The following is a 19,067-nucleotide window of genomic DNA, read 5'->3' as shown; positions in this document are numbered from 1 at the left end:
CTGAAGTCCAAAAATACCGAAAAAAACTGCTGGGAAAGTGTTTTACGGAATATTGGCATTAAATTGTATCTAAGCATAGTATAGTGGTGTCATTGCTCCATAAAGGTATTTAAAAAAGCGCTTGTGGTAATTGGCAAATCGCATAAGAATTGACTACAAAGGTGGCAGTAAGAGCTGAGTTAGACAGTGAAATGAATGTTACACTGTACAAAAGCAAGTGACCATAACATCGCTTGTCATCGCTATGTCCTGTAGATGTAAAGTCACTTACCCTACAAACCAGCTCATCACTGTACACTCCCCACATGTTGCTATAAGCAGAGACTCTGATTTCCAACCTCTGGAAAGCTCCTAGGGTCCCAGATGCAGGCTGAGGAATAAATGCTGCGCCCTTGCCATGTGCGAGTACTGAAGATTTATATTCTAGTTATATATGGGAGATACAAATTACACGTAAGATACATTAGATGCTGGAGACCATGTTATCACCGTTGTCATTGTCACAATTACCTTGTTACTCGAATACGGTTTAAAATGACCATTCTGTCATTAACACAAGACACAAACTGATTCCATGACCTTCTGTTGAGTTCTTATTAATTAGGCTAACTGCATTAAATGGCAGCTATTAAAGGGGCATAAAAATCAAAATTAAACTTTTGTGATTCAGAGAACATCATTTTAAGAGACTTCAATTTGCTTCTTTTATCAAGTTTACTTTGTTCTCTTGGTATGCTGAAAGCTAGCTGCTGATTGGTGATTACACACATATGAATCTTGTCAAAGGCTGACCTGATGTGTTCAGCTAGCTCCCAGTAGAGCATTGCTTCTGTGGAGGTGACTTTAACTATGTGTTTAATGCATTTGCAGCGCATTTTCTTTTTGCACTTGTATGTCCCTTTAAATCAATCCACGCATACCACACAGTCTCCTTAATCATTAAAATGTAGATGGTAACTCTTTAAATGAGCCGAACTTTAATTCTCCCATATTAATTTGTTTTCATTTTACTGTTTTACTTATCTGTATGTCATTTTCACCATGAGTCAGTGTGTGCCCCCTCTGATGTTCCCAGCTCTGTGCTTTACATATAAATTATAATAGGATACTACTATCTGGCAACATATAACCAAATTATTTCTCAGGCAAATTAGATACAGAGAATAACCACATTATAATCAATAATGATCAATAGAACAGGTGTCTTACCTGCTTGGGCCTTGTTAGCTGCCTGGGCTGTGAATCGAGAAGACTTATGTATCAGTGATCTTGTAGAACTGAGTGTAGAAAAGAGGGAAAACATTATATTATACAGCATGAGCATACATGTGCGCATGCGCAGCACCATGGGATGCTATAATTGGTAAAATACATAGAAATAGGTCTGCGGGGTCCACTCCAGTCTCTTTGGAGCGAGAACAAAAAAACATAAATTTATGCTTACCTGATAAATTTCTTTCTTTCCGGACATGGAGAGTCCACGACGTCATTCCAATTACTAGTGGGATATTCAACTCCTGGCCAGCAGGAGGAGGCAAAGAGCACCCCAGCAAAGCTGTTAAGTGTAACTTCCTTTACCCATAATCCCCAGTCATTCAGCCGACGGAAAATGGTAAAAAAAGAAACACAAAGGTATAGAGGTGTCTGAGGTTTACTCAAAAAAACTGCTGAATTATAATTTAAAAAGAGGGCGGGGTCGTGGACTCTCCATGCCCAGAAAGAAAGAAATTTATCAGGTAAGCATACATTTAGTTTTTTTTCCTATGGCATGAAGAGTCCACAACGTCATTCCAATTACTAGTGGGAACCAATACCCAAGCTAGAGGAGACGGAATGAAAAGGGAGGGAGAACAAGGCAGGAGGACCTAAACAGAAGGCACCACTGCTTGAAGAATCTTTCTCCCAAAAGAGGCCTCAGCCGAGGCAAAAGTATCGAATTTGTAGAATTTGGAAAAAGTATGCAAAGAGGACCATGTTGCCGCCTTGCAAATTTGTTCCACAGAAGCTTCATTTTTGAATGCCCAAGATGAGGAGACAGGCCTAGTGGAATGAGTCGTAATTCTCTCAGGAGGCTGCTGTCCAGCTGTCTCGTAAGCACAACGAATCAAACTTCTTAACCAGAGGGTAAGAGAAGTAAAAGTGGCCTTCTGACCCTAACGCTTTCCAGAGAAAACAACAAACAGGGCAGAAGATTGCAGAAAATCTTTAGTAGCTTGTACTAGTAGCTTTAGAGCACGCACAACATCCAGGTTATGCAAAAGACGTTCCTTATGAGAAGAAGGATTAGGACAAAAAGAAGGAACAACAATTTCATGATTAATGTTTCGATCCAACACCACCTTAGGGAGAAACCCCAATTTAGTACGAAAGACCGCCTTATCTGCATGAAAAATAAGGTACGGGGAATCACACTGCAGAACTGAAAGCTCAGAAACTCTGCAAGCAGAAGAAATAGCAAAAAGAAACAGAAACTTCCAAGATAACAATTTTATATCAACAACATGCAACGGCTCAAACGGAGTCTGCTGCAAAACTTTAAGAACTAGGTTAAAGCTCCAAGGAGAAGCAACAGGTTTAAACACAGGCCTAATTCTGACCAGGTCCTGAACAAAAGCTTGAACATCTGGAGAATTTGCCAGACGTTTGTGCAAAAGAATAGATAGTGCAGAAATCTGATCCTTCAGAGTACTGACTGACAAACCTTCCTCCAGGCCATCCTGAAGAAAAGATAAAATTCGGGGAATCCTCACCCGACTCCAGGAGAAACCCTTAGCTTCGCACCAAAAAAGGTATTTATGCCATACCTTTTGGTAAATCCTGCGAGTAACAGGTTTACGAGCCTGAAGCATAGTTTCAATGACCGCTTCCGGACTAGGCGTTCAATCTCCAAGCAGTCAGCTTCAGAGAATCTAGATTTGGATGGAGGAATGGACCCTGAATTAGAAGGTCCTTCCTCAGAGGTAACCTCCAAGGAGGAAAAGAAGACATCTTCACCAGATCCCTGAACCAGATCCTGCGAGGCCAGGCTGCAGGAGCTATTAGAATCACAGACGCCATAAGATCCAACTCAGGAACCCCCCACCTCAGGGTTATCTGAGAGAACACTTCCGGATGGAGAGCCCACTCCCTGGAATGAAAAGTCTGTCTGCTCAGAAAATCCGCCTCCCAATTGTCCACTCCTGGAATGTGGATGGCAGATATGACACAATTGTGAGCTTCTGCCCACTGCAGAATGCGAGTCACCGCCTTCATGGCCAAGGAACTCTGAGTTCCCTACCTGGTAGTTGATGTAAGCCACTGAGGTGATGTTTTCTGACTGGAATCTGATAAACCAAACTAAAGATAATTGAGGCCAAGCTGTCAAGGCATTGAAGATTGCTCTTAAAGGGACACTGAACCCAATTTTTTTTCTTTCATGAATCAGATAGAGCATGCAAATTTAAGCAACTTTCTAATTTACTTCTATTATCAATTTTTCTTCTTTCTCTTGCTATCTTTATTTGAAAAAGAAGGCATCTCAGCTAAGGAGCCAGCACATTTTTGGTTCAGAACCATGGACAGCACTTGTTTATTGGTGCTGTCCAATCAGCAAGAACAACCCAGGTTGTTCACCAAAAATGGGCCGGCATCTAATCTTACATTCTTGCTTTTCAAATAAACATACCAAGAGAATGAAGAAAATGTGATAATAGGAGTAAATTAGAAAGTTGCTTAAAATTGTATGCTCTATCTGAATCACAAAAGACATTTTTTGGGTTCAGTGTCACTTTAACTCCAAGATGTTTATGGGAAGAGAAGACTCTTCCCAAAACCACAGGCCCTGAGCCTTTAGAGAACCCCAAACAGCTCCCCATCCTAACAGGCTGGCGTCCATAGTCATAATTACAAAGGAAGGTCTCAGGAAGCCCCAAGACAGATGTTCCTGTGAAATCCACCACGAGAGTCTTTTATTAGGGGATCCAGATTCATCCTCTGCGATAAATCTGAATGGTCTCCGTTCCATTGGCTGAGCATTCAAAGCTGCAGCGGTCGTAGATGGAACCGAGCAAAAGGAATGATGTCCATAGAAGCCACAATCAGACCAATCACCTCCATGCATTGAGCCACTGATGGACGAATAACAGACTGGAGAGAAAGGCAAGAAGCAAAAAGTTTGGACTTTCTGACGTCCGTCAGGAAAATCTTCATGGACAGGGAATCTATGATAGTCCCTAGGACACACAATCTTGTAACTGGAACTAGAGAACTCTTGTCCAGATTCACTTTCCACCCATGGGAACAAAGAAAAAACAACAACATCTCTGTATGAGATTGTGCTAGTTGAAAAGATGATGCCTGAACCAAGATGTCGTCTAGATAAGGCACCACAGAAATTCCCTGAAATCTGATCACTGCCAATAGAGCCCCCAGAACCTTTGTGAATATTCTGGGAGCCGTGGCAAGACCAAAACGGAAGTGCAACAAACTGGAAATGTTTGTGCAGAAAGGCAAACCTTAGAAACTGGTGATGATCCCTGTGAATGGGAAGGTGTAAATACACGTCCTTCAGATCTATAGTCGACATGAACTGATCTTCCTGAACCAATGGAAGAATGGAACGAATAGTTTCCATCTTGAAGGACGGAACCCTGAGGAATTTGCACTTTAAGTCTACGATTTGGGAACCACAAAAAGGTTTGAATAGAAGCCTTGTTCCTCTAGAGGGACTGGTACAATAACTCCCAGCGAGGATAGGTCCTCTACACAATTTAAGAAGGCCTCCCTCTTTACCTGGTTTAAGGATAGTCTTAAAATACAAGTCCAAAGAAGGTAGCATAAATCAGCAGATTATTTATTCCAGCAAAAAAAGTGTTACCTTAATCATGCCATACAAACAAGTGTTACAATTCACCTTATATACACTGGTACCACTAGAGGGCAGCATTACATTAGAAGATTAACCCTTACTAGTACATTCTACAATTTTCACATTTTGATACATAGTAAAACATACATAGATATGCTAAATGAACAGGGCAACTTTCAAGATCTGCATTTAGAACAAATACGATTAAAATAATCTTCTTAGATGAAACGAAAAAAAACAAAATATAACATATTTACAGATAAACTGACAAATCCCAGTCTTTGTTGAGTATCTAAAGTATTGAGCTCATAAATCCAGAAACATTTGCGTTACTTAAGCAATAATTCTCTATTCCCTCCTCCATGTGGTTTAATTACATGGTCGATGATCTGAAAGCGTAACTGACTAATATTATGTGAAGCATTGCAAAAATGGTTAGCTAATGGGGCAGATTCTTTATTTACTCTGATGTTACTTTTATGCTCAGTTATCCTGGATACAATGTGTCGTTTCTCCGATATAGGCCCGTCCACACAGGTATTTGATCATATATGTAACATAAGTGGTATGGCGTAGTCTGTCTCTTAGGACATTATATCTGATCATCCCCCATTCCTTAAGAGAGCAGCCTACCGCCACCATGTCTTGTGGATCACCCTGAGGTCACTCGTTTTGTGGATCATTCAGAGACCATTTGTTCCAAGTTTGGACTATTTCACAATTTTTTTGATTCATTTTTACTTTATGATTCAATTTTATTTGATTTATATCATCTCTTGATTTGTTCTGCTAGCTTGTAATATCTTATTATTATATTTTTTCATTATATCTATTCCCATATATATCTGACCACATGTATTCACAACTATTTTAATATCATTTTATTATATAATTTTCATATTTTTGGTCTTCACACTCACTTTGTAGTCATTTGGTTGGCGCACCTCCTGTACACAATTTTAATATTAGATTGTGTTTTTTTTCTGCTTTGACAGGAGAAATCTGCCCCTTGGAGGGCAAAACTTGAATCCTATTTTGTAAACCTGGGATACAATGTCCACAGCCCACGGATCTGGGACATCGCCTATCTAAACCTGTCGAAAAAGGAAAGCCTGCCCCCCACTTGATCCAAAATCGGATCGGGGGCGGACCCTTCATGCTAATTTAGAGTCAGCAGAAGGCTTCTTGTTTTACTTTCCCTTATTCCAAGGCTGGCTGGACTTACAAGAGGACCTGGATTAGTCTGGAAGAAGAGGAGGAAGACTTCTGTCCTTTAATGTTGTGAAAGGAATGAAAATTAGAAGTCTGTCGACCTTTAGGTGTATTCTTCATGTCCTGAGTTAGGAAAGATCCCGTTCCACCCATAATCTCTGAAAGGATTTCCACCACCCTTTGAAGATACATCAGCCGACCAAGATTTTAACCACAGAGCTGAGCTCTACAAGCTAGGACAGTGAAGCTAGACATCTTAGCTCCCAGTCTAATTACCTGCATGTTGGCATAGCAGATAAAGGTATTGGCTAATTTAAGAGCCTTGATCCTATCCTGGATCTTCTTAAACGTAGTCTCCTCTGAAATCAGATCAGACAGGGCATCACACCAATAAGATGCTGCTCCAGCAACCGCAGCAATACTTGCTGCAGGTTGCCACTGTAATCCTTGATGGATGTACATCTTTTTTAAGTAAGCATCTAGCTTCTTATCCATGGAATCATTTAAGGAAAAACTTTCCTCTATGGGAATGGTAGTTCTTTTAGCTAGAGTAGAGATAGCTCCTTCTACTTTAGGCACAGTGCGACATGAGTCACAAATGGAGTCAGCAACAGGAAACATCTTTTTAAAAACAGGGGAAGGGGAAAAAGGAACCACTGGCTTATCCCATTCCTGAGCTATAATTTCAGACATCTTGTCTGGAACAGGAAAAACTTCCACAGAAGAGGGAGAATCATAAACTCTATTAAGTTTAGTAGACTTTTTAGGGTTCACAGCAACCAAAGGTTCAGTCGTCCAAAGTAGCTAGAACATCCTTCAGTAGCAACCGGAGATGTTCAAGCTTAAATCTGAAATTAACTTCTTCAGATTCTGAAGAAATTTCCCCCATCATGTCAAAGTCTGAGATTTCACCTTCAGAAGCTACTGAAGTATCCTCGTCCTCAGACATTTGGGAAAGGTTGACCAACGCAGATTTAGAGGGGTCAGAAACCTTACCAGCAGAAATATGTTTAGATTTCTTCTTACGCTTACCTGCAGTAGGGAAAGCAGATAAAGGTGCATACACTGCAGAAGTTATCTGTGCAGCAAAATCTATTGGCAAATAAACACACCCAGGAGATTGAGAGGAACCGCAGGGCACTGTATGTAAAACCAATAATGGGATGTTTGAGGAGAAAGCTGAGGCATATCCTGAATAGCATTATCCTGAGAGACAGTTGGCTCAGAAGGGAAAAATTTATCTTTAAATTTTAGAGTCTTAATTAAGCATGAGGAACAAAATTGCATAGATAAAACAATTTGGGCCTCTAAACATAATAAACATTTATCCATAGAAGCAGAGTCTTGGTCTGTGTCCATAGTTGGAAGGTTCCCAATTAATTAAAACAGCTTCTTTAGGTGTGATAGACACTTCACCCTCTATCAGGGACTTGAATAAAAAGAAAGAACAGAGTAACCAACCCTGGCTTTCTATGAAGGGGTAGCAATAATGTTAGAAACAAAGCAAAGACAAACTCGCTGCTTTCTAACTGCTAATAGCCACCATTACTCTTACTAAAGATTTACATGGACACAGCATAGCCCCTAATCATTGCTTGCAGGGAATAGTACGCATAAAAGGATTAAATATCTTCAGACACCATCTTCGCACATTCTCCATTGACAAAGGCAAAGAGAATGACTGGGGATTATGGGTAAGGGAAGTTACACTTAACAGCTTTGCTCGGATGCTCTTTGCCTCCTTCTGCTGGCCAGGAGTTGAATATCCCTCTAGTAATTGAAATGACTTTGTGGACTATCCATGCCATAGGAAAGAAACACAATTTTAAAATATATAATTCAAGAAGAGGGGGAAATAATATTGTAATTTTTTAATATGTAGAATTACACAGTTTACATGTTTAATAGGCACAACTACAATACCATTGTTACTATTCAAGAAGCTGTTTTTTTTACGGTGCCTGCAGCTCTCTTCATAGCTTTTGCATTTTAACCGGTTACTGGTGCTGTTTGGTGAAGGTACACATCTTTATACTGGGCTCCGCCATCTTGGAGCTCAGGTATTCCTGCACCATATGACAAAAGCGATGCACAGATCAGTGATAATTTAGCAGAGGTATGGTCTGCAGATCTTGAACTTTTACATTTGCATTGCTCTATATTTTTCCTTAGGGCATTTTCGAATATTAAGTATTTTTATGTAACTTTTAAATTGTGTAAAACAATTCCAAAAATTTAAAGCTCCTACTCTGTATCATGCAAAGTGCAGTATAAAGCAAAAAGCATTTAATGAAACTGAACAGTGAAAGGACACCCCTACTATCACAGGGTGTGAGAATACCTATGCTCTAAGATGGGGCGCCAAGTGTAAAGATATGTAGCTTAGCCAACCAGCATCTGTAAGGGGTTAAAAGAGAGAACAGGTTTGAGGAGAGCTGCAGACACAGAAGGAAAACAATAACCACACAACTATAGATGTTCTCATCAGTTTAATCTCCATTAATACTTTGATGAATATTTACCAGTAATTGTGATATAAAGATTCTTGGCTGGATCAGAGTGAGATATATTTTGATTATCACATAAGGGAAAAGAAAGAAGAAGCAATTAGGAGCATAAAAATGGTGAAAATGTTGAGATCCGATACACTATATTCTGTAAACCTGAATCTAATCGGTCCAATTACACAAAACAATTTAAAGAAGAAAACGGCAGACATACCTTTTGTTTTCATGCACTCTTTGACCAGAGGACCCAGTAAAATAAGCAGCCTCCAATGAAAATGGGGCTGGAATTCCAGAATGATTTGTGATAATCAGTTTCCGTTGTACTGTGCTATTTAGCAAAACCTCTGATCCGAAATCCAGCAGCAGTTCCTCAGGTAGCAACAACTGAACAGAACTGAAAAAACATGTAGAACCCGTGATAAATGACTTGTGACTTCCTTTACATGGACATGACAAACATGTAGAACATGAGACTTGTAATTTCCTTTACATGGACATAACAAACATGTAGAACACATGACTTGTGATTTTCTTTACATGGACATGACAAACATGTAGAACACGTGATAAATGACTTGTGATTTCGTTTACATGGACATAACAAACATGTAGAAGCTAAATATATCATTATTCTTGCACACAAGAACCGTGGGTCACATTCAGTGTAAAAACATAAAATATGCTTACCTGATAATTTCATTTACATCATTACGAGGAGAGTCCACGGCTTCATTCATTACTTGTGGGAATACAGAACCTGGCCACCAGGAGGAGGCAAAGACACCCCAGGCAAAGGCTTAAATACCTCCCCTACTCCCCTCATGCCCCAGTCATTCTGCCGAGGGAACAAGGAACAGTAGGAGAACTATCAGGGTATAACAGGTGCCAGAAGAAAACAACAAAAGAAATTTAGGTCCGCCCAATGGAGAACCGGACGGGAGCCGTGGACTCTCCTCGTAACGATGGAAATGAAATTATCAGGTAAGCATAATTATGTTTTCTATCTAATACGAGGAGAGTCCACGGCTTCATTCATTACTTGTGGAAAACAAATACCCAAGTTCTAGAGGACACTGAATGAAAAACGGAAGGGTAAAAAGGAGGCGGACCCTATTCTGAGGGCACCACAGCCTGCAAAACCTTTCTCCCAAAAGCTGATTCAGCCAAAGCAAAAACGTCAAATTTGTAAAACTTTGTAAAAGTATGTAAGGAGGACCAGGTAGCTGCCTTACAAATCTGCTCCATAGAGGCCTTATTCTTAAAGGGCCAAGAAGAAGCAACAGCTCTAGTTGAGTGAGCCATAATCCTCTAAGAAGGCATATGTCCCACTGTCTCATAAGCCCAAAGAATCATGCTCCTCAGCCAAAATGATAGGGAAGTAGAAGCCTTCAACCCCTTGCGCTTCCCTGAATAGACAACAAACAAAGCTGAAGTTTGTCTGAAATCCTTCGTAGCCTGAAGATAGAATTTCAAGGCTTGAACCACATCCAAGTTAGGAAGTAACCATTCCTTTGAAGAAGCAGGTTTAGGACACAAGGAAGGAACCACAATCTCCTGATTAATATTGCGATCAGACACCACTTTAGGGAGAAATCCCAGTCCCATGCGAAGGACAACCTTATCTGCATGGAAAACTAGGTAAGCAGGCTCACATTATAAGGACGCTAATTCAGACATTCTGCGTGCCGAAGCAATGGCCAGTAGAAAAAGAACCTTCCAAGACAAAGTCTTAAAGTCAAGAGAATGCATCGGCTCAAACTGAGGCCCCTGCAAAACCTTCAGCACCAAATTCAAACTCCAATGAGGAGCAGAATGTCTAAACACAGGCCTGATTCTGGACAGAGCCTGAACAAAAGACTGAATATCAGGGAGCCCAGCGAGCTTCTTGTGTAACAGCACAGATAGAGCCGAAATCTGTCCCCTTAAGGAACTGATGGCAAGTCCCTTCTCTAGACCGTCCTGGAGGAAGGAAAGAATTACGGAGACCCTGACCTTATGCCAGGAATATCCACAAGATTCACACCAGAGTAAGTAGGTCCTCCACACCTTATGATAGATGCGAAGGGTGACCGGCTTTCTGGCTTGAATGAGAGTATCAATCACCCTCTCAGAAAAACCCCTTCTGGCTAAGACTAAGCATTCAATCTCCATGCAGTCAGCCTCATAGAATCTAGATTCTGATGTGCAAAGGGGCCCTGTACCAGCAGATCCCTGCGACAGGGCAACCGCAATGTAGGGGACAATGACGTCCCCACTATGTCCACAAACCACGTCCTCCGCAGCCACGATGGAGCAATCAGAATAGTTGTTTGATGCGTGCCACTACACGAGGTAGAAGTGGTAACGGTGGAAATATGTACACTAGGTTGAATCCCCAAGGCACTGCTAAGGCATCTACCAGCTCTGCCTGGGGGTCCCTGGACCGCGACTGGTATCTGGGTTGCTTGATGTTGAGTCTGGACGCCATGAGATCTATCTCCGGAGTCTCCCAACTGTTGAAAATCTCTGCAAACACTTCGGGGTGAAGAGACCATTCCCCCGGATGAAAAGATTGTCTGCTGAGAAAGTCCGGGATGTGGATCGCCAGAGACGTAACTAGAAACCACAGGGCCCAGGTGCAAGAATCTAAGAAGCCTTCCTGGCTCCCCATAACGCTCCTCAACCTGAGAGACTTGTTTCCATAGTCATAATCTCCCAAGATGGTCTGAGGAAGGAAGTTCCCTGGGACAGCTGGTCTGGACGGAGCCACCAAGAGAGAGACTCTCTTGACCCATTGTCCAGAGAGATCAGTTGGGACAGGTCCAAATGATTGCCATTCCACTGCCTCAGCATGCACAGCTAAAGAGGCCGAAGATGGAATCTGGCAAATGGAATGACATCTATAGTGGATACCATGAGCCCAATCACTTCCATGCACCAGGACACTGATGGCATTGAGGAGGATTGGAGGGCAAGACAGCTGGAGACAATCTTGCAACATCTCTTGTCTGTTAGGAATATCTTCATGGCAATGGAATCTATTATTGTGCTCAGGAACTCCACTCTGGTACTGGGAATCAGAGAACTCTTTCCTGAGTTTACCATCCATCCATGAGATTGCAGAAGAAGGAGTAGGGCACTCGAGTGGTCCTCTGCCAGCTAGCAGGACGGAGCCTGAACCAGAATGTAATCCAGATAAGGATCCACTGCTATCCCTCTGGATCTCGCCACCGCAAGTAGAGCTCCCAGAACCTTTGTGAAGATTCTTGGAGCCGTAGGCAGCCCGAAGGGAAGAGCTACAAACTGGAAGTGTTGATCCAGAAAGGCTGAACCTTAAGAACCTGAAGTGATCCTTGTGTATTGGCACATGAAGGTAAGCGTCCTTCAAGTCTATTATAGTCATAAACTGACCCTCTTGAACTAGGGGCAGTATAGACCTTATCGTCTCCATTTTGAATGATGCAACCGACAGAAACTTGTTTAAGCACTTTAGGTCTAGAATTGGGCGAAACGTGCCCTCCTTCTTTGGTACCACGAAACGGTTTGAATATTACACTAGACCATTTTCTGCTAGAGGTACCGGTACAATGACTCGTCAACACTGATTGCTTAAGGAGCTGTTAATACGAAACTGGAGGGTTTCACCCTGCATCTCCAGACCCTAACATTTGTCAATGCTCTCACTGAGCAATATTTACCTGTATATTATTCTCTGGCTACTCTTCAATGTCCATTTAAAGTCAACTGTGATCTATTTACAGGGACAATCTAATGTTATGATAAAATCCTCTTATTTGTTGGAGCATTTTATTATACATATGTTCTTTGCTAAATGTAAATGAGTACACATTTTTGGTGTTAAAGGACCAGTCAACACTGTAGATTTGCACAATCAACAAATACAAGATAGCAAGACAATGCAATAGCACTTAGTCTGAACTTCAAATGAGTAGTAGATTTTTTTTCTGACAATTTTAAAAGTTATGTCTTTTTCCACTCCCCCTGTACCATATGACAGCCATCAGCCAATCACAAATGCATACACGTACCATGTGAATGCAATCAGCCATTCACAAATGCATACACACTTATTCTTGCACATGCTCAGTAGGAGCTGGTGATTCAAAAAGTTTAAATATAAAAAGACTGTGCACATTTTGTTAATGGAAGTAAATGGGAAAGTTGTTTAAATTTGCATGCTCTATCTGAATAATGAAAGTTTAATTTTGATTGAGTGTCCCATTCCGAAGAGTACTACCCTCAATAAGAGACTACTCAGAAATCTTCTGACACCTCTCTGCCATCCTCCTGTGACAAAAGGCAAAGAATGACTGGGGAATGAGGGGAGTGGGGGAGTTATTTAAGCCTTTGGCTGGGGTGTCTTTGCCTCCTCCTGGTGGCCAGGTTCTGTAGTTCCACAAGTAATGAATGAAGACGTGGACTCTCCTCGTATTAGATGGAAAAAGAATTATGAGTTTAGAAGACATATAGTGGAGGTGCAGACTGTTAAAGCCGCTTGGACCAGGTATTAATGTACGTTTTGAAGTATATTGAGAAATGTATGACCAGTCATAGAGGAACACCTTGAGGAACTCAAATTGTAAAACGTATTTAAAAAGATTAAAGTAAACAATGTAAGCAGTGAATTTGGTATTGTGAGATACGGCTACATCTTGGAGATGTTATCCATAGTATATGAAGATAGCGGGATTCAGCAAGTGATTAAAACACCTGAAGAAAACAAGGTCAGCTCTAACGTAGAAGAAGACTTGGTGCTCTCATGTGATTGGTGTGTTATTTCCAGGTGTAATGACACCTTAAATCAGATATCTACCATTTGGTAAGAGACAAGGGGATACAAAGAATGTCATCATAAAGGAAGCTTAATTCCATTCATATGAGTAAGGAACACAAAAACACAATTTATGCTTACCTGATAAATTTATTTCTCTTGTGGTGTATCCAGTCCACGGATCATCCATTACTTGTGGGATATTCTCATTCCCAACAGGAAGTTGCAAGAGGACACCCACAGCAGAGCTGTAATATAGCTCCTCCCCTAACTGTCATAGCCAGTCATTCAACCGAAAACAAGCCGAGAAAGGAGGAACCATAGGGTGTAGTGGTTACTGTAGTTTAAATTTAAAAATTACCTGCCTTAAAATGACAGGGCGGGCCGTGGACTGGATACATCACAAGAGAAATAAATTTATCAGGTAAGCATAAATTGTGTTTTCTCTTGTAAGGTGTATCCAGTCCACGGATCATCCATTACTTGTGGGAAACCAATACCAAAGCTAAAGTACACGGATGAAGGGAGGGACAAGGCAGGAACTTAAATGGAAGGAACCACTGCCTGTAAAACCTTTCTCCCAAATATAGCCTCCGAAGAAGCAAAAGTATCAAATATGTAACATTTTTAAAAAGTATGAAGCGAAGACCAAGTCGCCGCCTTGCAAATCTGTTCAACAGAAGCCTCATTTTTAAAGGCCCAAGTGGAAGCCACAGCTCTAGTGGAATGAGCTGTAATCCTTTCAGGAGGCTGCTGTCCAGCAGTCTCATAGGCTAAGCGGATTAAGCTTCTTAGCCAAAAAGAAAAAGAGGTTGCCAAAGCCTTTTGACCTCTCCTCTGTCCAGAGTAGACAACAAACAAAGCAGATGTTTGACGAAAATCTTTAGTAGCTTGTAAGTAAAACTTTAAAGCACAGACCACGTCCAGATTGTGTAACACAAGGATGGAACCACAATCTCTTGATTGATATTCTTGTTAGATACCACCTTAGGTAAGAACCCAGGTTTGGTACGCAGGACTACCTTATCCGTATGAAAAATCAGATAAGGAGAATCACATTGTAAGGCAGATAGCTCAGAGACTCTACGAGCCGAGGAAATAGCTACCAAAAAAAAAAAAAAAAACTTTCCAAGATAAAAGTTTGATATCTATGGAATGAAGAGGTTCAAACGGAACTCCTTGAAGAACCTTAAGAACCAAGTTTAAGCTCCATGGTGGAGCAACAGGTTTAAACACAGGCTTGATTCAAACTAAAGCCTGACAAAATGCCTGAACGTCTGGAACATCTGCCAGACGCTAGTGCAAAAGAATAGACAGAGCAAAAATCTGTCCCTTTAAGAAACTAGCTGACAATCCTTTTTCCAAACCTTCTTGGAGAAAAGATAAAATCCTAGGAATCCTGACCTTACTCCATGAGTAACCCTTGGATTCACACCAATAAAGATATCTATGCCATACCTTATGGTAAATTTTCCTGGTGACAGGCATTCGTGCCTGTATTAAGGTATCAATAACTGACTCGGAGAATCCACGCTTTGATAAAATCAAGCATTCAATCTCCAGGCAGTCAGCCTCAGAGAAATTAGATTTGGATGGTTGAAAGGACCCTGAAGTAGAAGGTCCTGTCTCAGAGGCAGAGACCATGGTGGAAAGGATGACATGTCCACTAGATCTGCATACCAGGTCCTGCGTGGCCACGCAGGTGCTATCAGAATCACTGATGCTCTCTCCTGCTTGATCTTGGCAATCAGTCGAGGGAGCAGAGGAAACGGTGGAAACACATAAGCCAGGTTGAAAGACCAGGGCGCTGCTAGAGTATCTATCAGTGTCGCCTTGGGATCCCTGGACCTGGATCCGTAACACGGAAGCTTGGCGTTCTGGCGAGATGCCATGAGATCCAGTTCTGGTTTGCCCCAACGGAGAATCAGTTGTGCAAATACCTCCGGATGAAGTTCCCACTCTCCCGGATGAAAAGTCTGACGACTTAGAAAATCCGCCTCCCAGTGCTCTACACCTGGGATATGGATAGCTGATAGGTGGCAAGAGTGAATCTCTGCCCAGTGAATTATTTTTGAAACTTCTAACATCTCTAGGGAACTTCTTGTTCCCCCTCGATGGTTGATGTAAGCTACAGTCGTGATGTTGACCGACTGAAATCTGATGTACCTCAGAGTTGCTAACTGAGGCCAAACCTGAAGAGCCTTGAATATCGCTCTTAGTTCCAGAATATTTATTGGAAGAAGAGACTCCTCCTGAGTCCACGATCCCTGAGCCTTCAGGGAGTTCCAGACTGCACCCCAACCTAGAAAGCTGGCATTTGTTGTTACAATAGTCCAATCTGGCCTGCGAAGGCCATACCTTTGGACAGATGGACCCGAGATAGCCACCAGGGAAGAGGATCCCTGGTCTCTTGGTCCAGATTCAGTTGAGGGGCCAAATCTGTGTAATCCCCGCTCCACTGACTGAGCCTGCATAGTTGCAGCGGCCTGAGATGTAAGCGTGCAAACGGCACTATGTACATTGCCGCTACCATTAAGCCGATTACTTCCATACACTGAGCCACCAAAGGGCGCGGAATGGAATGAAGAACCCGACAGGAATTTAGAAGCTTTGATAACCTGGACTCCGTCAAGGTAAATTTTCATTTCTACAGAATCTATCAGAGTCCCTAGAAAGGAAACTCTTGTGAGTGGGGATAGAGAACACTTTTCCTCGTTCACTTTCCACCCATGCGACCTCAGAAATGCCAGTACTACGTCCGTATGAGACTTGGCAATTTGGAAGTTTGACGCCTGTACCAGGATGTCGTCTAAATAAGGGGCTACTGCTATGTACCGTGGCCTTAGGACCGCCAAAAGCGACCCTAGAACCTTTGTAAAGATTCTTGGGGCTGTAGCTAATCCAAAGGGAAGAGCTACAACTGGTAATGCCTGTCTTGAAAGGCAAACCTGAGAAACCGATGATGATCTTTGTGTATCGGAATGTGAAGATAAGCATCCTTTAGATCCACTGTAGTCATATATTGACCCTCCTGGATCAGTGGTAGGATGGTACGAATAGTTTCCATCTTGAACGACGGAACTTTGAGGAATTTGTTTAAGATCTTTAGATCCAAAATCGGTCTGAAGGTTCCCTCTTTTTTGGGAACCACAAACAGATTTGAGTAAAAAACAATTTATGTAAGAACTTACCTGATAAATTAATTTCTTTCATATTAGCAAGAGTCCATGAGCTAGTGACGTATGGGATATACATTCCTACCAGGAGGGGCAAAGTTTCCCAAACCTCAAAATGCCTATAAATACACCCCTCACCACACCCACAAATCAGTTTAACGAATAGCCAAAAAGTGGGGTGATAAGAAAAAAAGTGCGAAAGCATAAAAAATAAGGAATTGGAATAATTGTGCTTTATACAAAAAATCAAAAACCACCACAAAAAGGGTGGGCCTCATGGACTCTTGCTAATATGAAAGAAATGAATTTATCAGGTAAGTTCTTACATAAATTATGTTTTCTTTCATGTAATTAGCAAGAGTCCATGAGCTAGTGACGTATGGGATAATGACTACCCAAGATGTGGATCTTTCCACGCAAGAGTCACTAGAGAGGGAGGGATAAAATAAAGACAGCCAATTCCTGCTGAAAATAATCCACACCCAAAATAAAGTTTAATGAAAACATAAGCAGAAGATTCAAACTGAAACCGCTGCCTGAAGTACTTTTCTACCAAAAACTGCTTCAGAAGAAGAAAATACATCAAAATGGTAGAATTTAGTAAAAGTATGCAAAGAAGACCAAGTTGCTGCTTTGCAAATCTGATCAACCGAAGCTTCATTCCTAAACGCCCAGGAAATAGAAACTGACCTAGTAGAATGAGCTGTAATCCTTTGAGGCGGAGTTTTACCCGACTCGACATAGGCATGATGAATTAAAGATTTCAACCAAGATGCCAAAGAAATGGCAGAAGCTTTCTGACCTTTTCTGGAACCGGAAAAGATGACAAATAGACTAGAAGTCTTTCGGAAAGACTTAGTAGCTTCAACATAATATTTCAAAGCTCTAACAACATCCAAAGAATGCAATGATTTCTCCTTAGAATTCTTAGGATTAGGACATAATGAAGGAACCACAATTTCTCTACTAATGTTGTTGGAATTCACAACCTTAGGTAAAAATTCAAAAGAAGTTCGCAACTCCGCCTTATCCTGGTGAAAAATCAGAAAAGGAGATTCACAAGAAAGAGCAGATAATTCAGAGACTCTTCTGGCAGAAGAGATGGCCAAAAGGAACAAAACTTTCCAAGAAAGTAATTTAATGTCCAATGAATGCATGGGTTCAAAAGGAGGAGCTTGAAGAGCCCCCAGAACCAAATTCAAACTCCAAGGAGGAGAAATAGACTTAATGACAGGTTTTATACGAACCAAAGCTTGTACAAAACAATGAATATCAGGAAGATTAGCAATCTTTCTGTGAAAAAGAACAGAAAGAGCAGAGATTTGTCCTTTCAAGGAACTTGCGGACAAAACTTTATCTAAACCATCCTGAAGAAACTGTAAAATTCTCGGAATTCTAAAAGAATGCCAGGAAAAATGATGAGAAAGACACCAAGAAATATAAGTCTTCCAGACTCTATAATATATCTCTCTAGATACAGATTTACGAGCCTGTAACATAGTATTAATCACAGAGTCAGAGAAACCTCTTTGACCAAGAATCAAGCGTTCAATCTCCATACCTTTAAATTTAAGGATTTGAGATCCTGATGGAAAAAAGGACCTTGCGACAGAAGGTCTGGTCTTAATGGAAGAGTCCACGGTCGGCAAGAGGCCATCCGGACAAGATCCACATACCAAAACCTGTGAGGCCATGCTGGAGCTACCAGCAGAACAAACGAGCATTCCTTCAGAATCTTGGAGATTACTTTTGGAAGAAGAACTAGAGGCGGAAAGATATAGGCAGGATGATACTTCCAAGGAAGTGATAATGCATCCACTGCCTCCGCCTGAGGATCCCGGGATCTGGACAGATACCTGGGAAGTTTCTTGTTTAGATGAGAGGCCATCAGATCTATTTCTGGAAGTTCCCACATTTGAACAATCTGAAGAAATACCTCTGGGTGAAGAGACCATTCGCCCGGATGCAACGTTTGGCGACTGAGATAATCCGCTTCCCAATTGTCTATACCTGGGATATGAACCGCAGAGATTAGGCAGGAGCTGGATTCCGCCCAAACCAGAATTCGAGATACTTCTTTCATAGCCAAAGGACTGTGAGTCCCCCCCTGATGATTGATGTATGCCACAGTTGTGACATTGTCTGTCTGAAAACAAATGAACGATTCTCTCTTCAGAAGAGGCCAAGACTGAAGAGCTCTGAAATTTGCACGGAGTTCCAAAATATTGATCGGTAATCTCACCTCCTGAGATTCCCAAACCCCTTGTGCCGTCAGAGACCCCCACACAGCTCCACAACCTGTAAGACTTGCATCTGTTGAAATTACAGTCCAGGTCGGAAGAACAAAAGAAGCCCCCTGAACTAAACGATGGTGATCTGTCTACCACGTCAGAGAGTGTCGTACAATCGGTTTTAAAGATATTGATTGAGATATCTTTGTGTAATCCCTGCACCATTGGTTCAGCATACAGAGCTGAAGAGGTCGCATGTGAAAACGAGCAAAGGGGATCGCGTCCGATGCAGCAGTCATAAGACCTAGAATTTCCATGCATAAG

The 19,067-nt window shown here is 41.6% G+C and overlaps 1 protein-coding gene across 1 annotated transcript in view; it reads right to left on the bottom strand.

Moving 5' to 3' along the window:
- Positions 1-19,067, bottom strand: part of DLEC1 (DLEC1 cilia and flagella associated protein) — a 275,413-nt gene that overhangs the window by 92,984 nt on the left and 163,362 nt on the right. The window contains 3 exon segments of the mRNA XM_053715663.1: positions 272-423; positions 1,210-1,277; positions 8,780-8,934. Coding sequence (XP_053571638.1) covers positions 272-423; positions 1,210-1,277; positions 8,780-8,934 — 375 coding nt within the window.

This window comes from Bombina bombina, chromosome 5 (assembly GCF_027579735.1).
Source record: "Bombina bombina isolate aBomBom1 chromosome 5, aBomBom1.pri, whole genome shotgun sequence".
NCBI lineage: Eukaryota > Metazoa > Chordata > Amphibia > Anura > Bombinatoridae > Bombina > Bombina bombina.
This window is presented reverse-complemented; position numbering and strand designations above follow the sequence as displayed.